Source organism: Mandrillus leucophaeus, unplaced genomic scaffold (genome assembly GCF_000951045.1).
Source record: "Mandrillus leucophaeus isolate KB7577 unplaced genomic scaffold, Mleu.le_1.0 Scaffold338, whole genome shotgun sequence".
Taxonomy (NCBI): Eukaryota; Metazoa; Chordata; class Mammalia; order Primates; family Cercopithecidae; genus Mandrillus; species Mandrillus leucophaeus.
Genome location: NW_012103565.1, coordinates 2,919,994 through 2,926,867, shown reverse-complemented (window position 1 = coordinate 2,926,867; position 6,874 = coordinate 2,919,994). Strand labels below are relative to the sequence as shown.

Genomic DNA, 6,874 nt, shown 5'->3' with positions numbered 1-6,874 from the left:
TTCATCAGGCTCTGCTGTGATAACTAACCCACTCAGCAATAATGGCATTAATCCATTCATGAGAGCACAGCCCTCACCTCTTAAAGGTCCTACCTCTCAACATTGTTGCACTAGGGATTAAGTGTCCGATACATCCTTTTTGGGAGACACATCCAAACCACAGCAGGAGGGATGGATTCTTTGCACAAATCACTCCCTACAATATAAGCTATTCATAACCCATTGTGAATCATTTTATATATTCATTAAAGCATGCCTTCTATGGCTGGCTCCCAGGCAACCAATGTGATGGGGAGAGGATGGAAGGTACCAGAGTAACAGATCTCTAAAGGTCGCAAGCAAAATGTAGACTTTTCAAATAAATTCTGCCAGGTGCAGTGGCTCATGCCTTGTAATTCCAGCACTTTGGGAGGCCAAGGCGGGAGGACTGCCAGAGCCCACAAGTTTGAGACCAGCCTGGGAAACATAATGAGACCCCATTGCCACCAAAAAAAAAAAAAAAGCCAGGCATGGTGGCTGTGCCTGTGGTTCCAGGTACCTGGGAAGCTGAAGTGGGAGGATTGCTTGAGCCTGGGAAGTCAAAGCTGCAGTGAGTTGTGATTGTGCCACTGCACTCCAGCCTGGGGTGACAGAGAGAGGCTGTCTCTGTCTCAAAAGAAAAAAAAAGGAAAGAAAATACATTCCAACTGTTTATCAAGTAGTTAGAGATATTGAGGCTTGAAGAGGGAAGCAATATTGAGGCAGTGCCTTGTTCATTGAATCTAAGATGCTGTCAAGCGTAAGATGTACTGTACTTTGGAAAGAAAAAACTGGCAGGGTGTGGTGGCTCACACCTGTAATCCCACACTTTGGGAGGCTGAGGCAAGCAGATTGCTTGAGCCCAGAAGTTCAAGACCAGCCTGGGCAACATGGCAAAACCCCGTCTCTTCAAAACAAACAAAAACCCAAAATTACAAAAATTAGCTGGGCGTGGTGGTGCACACCTGTGGTCCCAGCAACTCTGGAGGCTGAGGAGGGAGGATCACTTGAGCCTGGGAGGCAGAGGTTGCAGTAAGCCAAGATCAGGCCACTGCACTCCAGCCTGGGCAACAGAGCAAGACCCTGTCTCAAAAGAAAAAACAAAACAAAACAAAAACCACTGCCAACTAAACTATGACACATAAACTGTAAAATGCATCCTAATTTTTAAAATTATGATGTGGGGAAAATGTGAGGATGTTAAAATGTGGGGAAAGTACCATCTTGGATCAATGAACTACAGCATTCCCTCAGTCTGCTTGCTCCCACCTGCCTGTGTCAGGGCTTGACGGGATTCTACTCACAGTGCCTGTGGCTCCTTAACTGCTACACGGGGACACCAACCCTCCTCCCAGCTCACTTCATTGTGAAGTCATTTAGATGTCCTTACTTGGCAGTAGAGTGGATCTGTACTCCAAGTTCCTGTCAGAGTATAATCCCCATTTCTCTCCCATTCGATACTCAGCAAAAACTCAATGGAGAGAAATCATGCTTGCAGTACTGCCGGCAGGATTGGCAGCCCATCCATTTTGCTCTACTCTGTTTACCCTTGGATTGAGCCAGATCAGCAGAGAGCAAAGCCCTGGAACCATGCTGGGTAATCCCTCATGGGAAGGCCCGCGCAGACGCTCCTGCTGGTGCGCTGTCCGCCCACGCCAGGGAGGCCGTTAGAAGCAGCCCGAGGTGTCCTGAATTTGCTGTCAAGGGCACAGCAGTGGGTCTTCATGAGGACCGCTGGAGACATTTTTCACGTCTTCATACCAGAAATTAAAAAAAATAAACTTTAAGAAATGGAGGATATGATCACTCCGCGTTACATACAGGCAGCAAATTTTCTCATGTATCCCATAAATGTGAACAAATTAAATAACTATGAAGGTGTTTTTCTTAATGCAGTTGTTATAATCATAAAAAGTTGTGCATGGATGATGTATTAGTTCACTGTCACATTGCTACAAATGACTACCTGTGACTGGGTAATTTATAAACAAATAACTACCCGAGACTGGGTAATTTATAAGAAAAGAGGTTTGTTTTAATTGGCTTAGGGTTCTGCAGGCTGTATAGGAGGCATGGCTGGGGGAAGCCTCAGGAAACTTACAATCATGGCGGAAGGCAAGGTGAAGCCGGTGCTTCCTACGTGGCCTGAGCAAAAGAGAGTGTGAAGGGGACGGTGCTACACACTTTACAACATATCTCGTGAGAGCTCTATCATGGGACAGCACTGGGGGATGGTGCTAAACCATGAGAAACCACCCTCCTGATCTAATCGCCTCCCACCAGGCCCCTCCTCCAACACTGGGAATTACAATTCAACATGGGATCTGGGTGGTGACACACAACCGTGTCAGGTGATGTAAAATTCACTTCCTCATAAAGGTTTCTGACTATGGTTAAAACACATCAGCCTGAGTTCAGCCCATGGGGAAGGAAAAAATAACTACTGATAATGAACCAGAAAATCTGACTGAATAAATTACCAAATAAAATGATATTATGAACAAAAATAAAGTACACCCTGAGCAACATAGTGAGACCTTGTTTCTATCAAAAATTTAAATTAGCTGGGCTTGGTGGCACATGCCTATAGTTCCAGCTGCTTGAGAGGTTGAGGTGGGAGGTTCGCTTGAGCCTGAGAGGTTGAGACTGCAGTGAGCCATGATGTCACCACTGCACTCCAGTGATAGAGCAAGACCCTGTCTCAATATAAATAAAAAAGTATAACATATATACAGAAAAGTACACAATTTATAAATGTAGAGCCAAATGAATTATCACAAATTATAACTACCCCAAATGAAAAAAAACAGGACATTACCAGAAGCCCCTATGACTTCTCCCAGCACTGTACCCATTTTGTCCCCAAAGGCAATTTCCATCCTGATTTCTTGATTTTTCATTTTTTTTATTTTTGGTTTTATAGAGACAAGGTCTCACTATATTGCCCAGGCTGGCCTCGAATTCCTGGACTCAAACAATCCTCCCTCTTCACCCTCCCAAAGTGCTGGGATTACAAGTGTGAGCCATTGTGCCTGGCCATCCTCATTTCTAACATCATCGATTCGTTTTATGTGTTTTTAAATTTTACATCAATAGAATCACAGAATATGTATTCTTTTGGTGGCTCCTTTTGCTCCTCATTATGTCTGCAAAATTTCTCCAGGTTATTATGAGTAGCAGAAGGTTGTTCTTCGAGACAGGGTCTTGCTCAGTCGCCCCAGCTGGAGTGCAGTGGAGTAATCACGGCTCACTGCAGCCTTGACTTCCCAGGTTCAGGCAATCCTCCCCACTCAACCTCCTGAGTAGCTGGGACAACCGCCTGAGTAGCCACCAAACCTAGCTAATTTTTTTCATTTGTGGAGTGAGGGTCTCACTATGTTGCTCAAGGTTAGTCTTGAACTCCTGGGCTCAAGTGATCCTCCCGCCTTGGCCTCCCAAAGCACTGGGATTATAGGCATGAACCATCATGCCCAGCTGGTTGTTGAGCGTGCTGTACAGTAATCCATTTATGTATATATAACTTACTCATTTAGATTGTTTCCAGTTTGGGATTATTACGAATAATGCTGCCATTTTGGTGTATATATTAAGCATTTCTGTGAGGTACATACCTAGGAGTCAAATTGCTGGGTTATAGGATATAGATGGTTGGCTAAGCTCTGGGGATGACTACGGGATGACCACAGAATGGACCACCCCCAAGGGCAGCACTACCAATGAGGCCACCACTGGGGCTACTCAGCCCACAGACCCTTTATTCCTGCTGCTCCAGCCTTGACTGCCTCTTGACACCCAGGGAGTTGGACACTTTGTATACTAATGCCAAACTCTCACATTTCCATGACCTTACTTGTCTGCACAAAACAGAAAAGAGGGAGAGACAGTGGGGGTGGTGGGGAGAGAGAGGGAGGGAAGAAGACAGGAGAGAGAGAGACAGAGAAAGAGAGAGAGAGAAAGGAAACAGTAGAAAGTGGCCTCTGTATTTTCACCCTCCAAATCTCTCAAGTACTTCTGAAAGGTAAAACCAATCTGGCATCTGGGACCAGGGCCTGCAGCCTCTGCAGGGTAGGAAGCCAACCTAGAAGGAGAGTGGAACATAGACTGAGCTATCAGAGGTACAGCATCCGCCACAACATACCAAGGGCCTGGTCTATGTGCTGGGCAAGGCAGAGATCAGATCTGTGAGCTTAAGAGTCCAGTAAGAAAGGCAAGCGCTGAACAAGTTAATGTAAGTACCTGCTCCCCAGCCACCACAGAACTGCTAATTCATCTCCCAGACAAATGTTTTCTGAAACACAATGTAATCACACATCCCTCTTGGTGCTGAGGGTAAGTGCCAAATTGGTGCTTTCCTTCTCTCAATTCTGTAGAAGGTTAGGGCATGCATTTTGCATATTTATGTCATGTTCATCTTATTATTTCTCACTCTCACTTTCCCTGTGTTCCTATTTCCTGATTACTTTTCATTATAATGTATTACGTATTTCTGCAAGGCATCTTCAATCTTCCTCCTTGAAAAAGGACAGACATAAATCAATCCTCTATCTGCGTGGGCCCCCAGTGCTTACCCATTTACTCAGGAGGAGTCAGCTCACTCACCAGCTCCTATCTTCATGTTTTGTTGGGTTCACAAATTTTAAATAGTATAAATAAAAAAACAGAAGCTTTCAATTCATTTCTGGTTTCACATTGGTAATCAAAAAAGACTAGTGAGAAGATTAAAAGATGATGCAAGAACATGTCCTGTGGAATAAAAAATTAATATAACACTATAGTATTCTACAATAATTGGTTTTACTAATGTGGAACAATTAATACGAGCCATAAAATGCATAATTAAACATTTTATTATTACAAATTCAAATCTGTTCTCTTTTCCCTATATCACCATTTAATTGAACAACAACACAACGAAAACTGGTCACCTTAAAACCAATTTGAAAAAGGTTGCTCAGGAGCACCAATACAAAATCGAAGTGTAGACTGGAATGTGTCACATTTTGGCCAAACAAAAAGATTTGATTCATTTTGGCTCATCAAGTTAGATAATGGTGTTTATGGTTTTGAAAGTTCACTGAAACTTTTTCACTGAACTGGTTTCTTTCTGATGCATTTTCTTGAGTTCTACCCACGACTGCCACAGTAGCAGTCCTGGGATCAGAACCCACACACCGTTAAAAAAAACCAGGTAAACCCAACAGTAGAGCCAGTTGCTGGTGTTGAGGTTGGGGCTTCTGGTGAGCCACTCTGGGAGGAAGGTCATCCAGCAGCCATACAACTCGCACACGCACAGGGTGATCTGCAGGAAATGCCTGTTGGAGAGAAAGAAGCCCGGATGAACCACCAGCTTGGCACAGTTTGGCATCAGAGTCATGATATCTTGTCTGTAATGGCAGCATCAACAGTCTTCGCTATGAAAACCTCCCTAAGTTGGGCCTCAGGTGTTGGGTGGTGCTATTTTGATGAGGGCAAGTCAATCTAATTAATGAAGTGCGCTCATTCTTTCCTTAGGGGAGCAACACTGCCCTTTCTAGATTATTCTCAGAGTTAAGTAAGGACCCTCAGGGATCCTGACCCATTCTTAGGGAAATTTAGTGAGATCACACCTGACTTAGCACAGAGGCCTGACTGTGAATCTCACCAAGAGCCATTATAAAAGGGAAGAGTGAGTAATAACCCCTTCCTCAAACAGTGTAGCGCAGACTAGATGAGATATGAGGATAAAGAGCCCAGCACTGGGCAAGTAAATGCTCAATAATGCAAATAGTACAAATGTTTGAAATAATAAACACATGGGTACATGTAGTAAGTTTGCAACCATAGTCATGGAGTGAAAAATATGTCAAGGTACCAAGGAAAAATTTAATTTTTATTGCCAACTATCTCTCTAAAACTGGGTGGGGAAGGAAGCTTTAAATAAGACTTCTTCATTACAAGATGGTGGAAAATTGAATGCAGCTGTGCCTACTTGACATCTCAGGATAGCAATCTATTCACCCCAGGCCACTTTGTCCCTAAGGAAAGAAAAGGAAGGGAGGAGAGTTTATAGTCTCTCAGAGTCTGATAGGATGGATACCTTTTTAATCTTTTTTTCTTTTCTTTTTTTTTTTTTTTGACACAGAGTCTCACTCTGTCACCCAGGTTGGGTGCGGTGGAACCAATACGGCTCACTGCAACCTCCACCTCCCAGGTTCAAGCAATTCTCCTGCCTCAGCCTCCTGAGTAGCTAGGGCTACAGGCGCCCACCACCATCCATGCCTGGCTAGCTAATTTTTGTATTTTGAGTAGAGATGGAGTTTCACCATGTTGGCCAGGCTGGTCTCGAACTTCTGATCTCGTGATCTGTCTGCCTCGGCCTCCCAAAGTGCTGGGATTATAGGCATGAGCCACTGCACCTGGCCTCTCTGCACTCTGCCCACCCCATACCCTTCACAATCTGCTTCTGAGAAGATTTCTTATTTATCTTGCAAGTCTGACTCCGAATTATGTAAGATAATTTACTTTTTGTCAAGTGGGACAGGAGTTTTCTTAAATGATTTGGGGGGAAAAAGGATGGACGTATTACCAATTTATTCTCTAAAGTATTGGTGGCAAATCATCCAAGAGTGTTAGCACCATTTTTGTCTCTACAGAGTCTAGGTTGTTATTAGAATAATATTTATCATATTTTTGATTCGGAAAAGTCTGAAATGATCCTAGTAGCACCATCACACTTATCTCACATCAAATAATTTTCATTTCTATTCTGGTTTTTTTTTGGAGACAGGGTCTTACTATGTCAACCAGGTTGGAGTGCAGTGGCGTGATCATGGCTTCCTGCAGCCTTGACCTCCCAGGTTCAGGTGATCCTCCTACC

General features: G+C 43.8%; 1 protein-coding gene across 2 annotated transcripts in view; it reads right to left on the bottom strand.

Moving 5' to 3' along the window:
- Positions 1 to 4,844: 4,844 nt before the first annotated feature.
- EBPL (emopamil binding protein-like) overlaps positions 4,845 to 6,874 on the bottom strand; it is a 30,376-nt gene continuing 28,346 nt past the window's right edge. The window contains exon 4 of one of the 2 annotated variants that reach the window (XM_011988779.1): positions 4,845 to 5,330. In XM_011988779.1, coding sequence (XP_011844169.1) covers positions 5,090 to 5,330 — 241 coding nt within the window. In that variant the 3' untranslated portion in view covers positions 4,845 to 5,089. Of the gene's footprint in view, positions 5,331 to 6,007; positions 6,033 to 6,874 lie in introns of those variants that run through there. The other variant, XM_011988780.1, reaches the window with a different exon arrangement.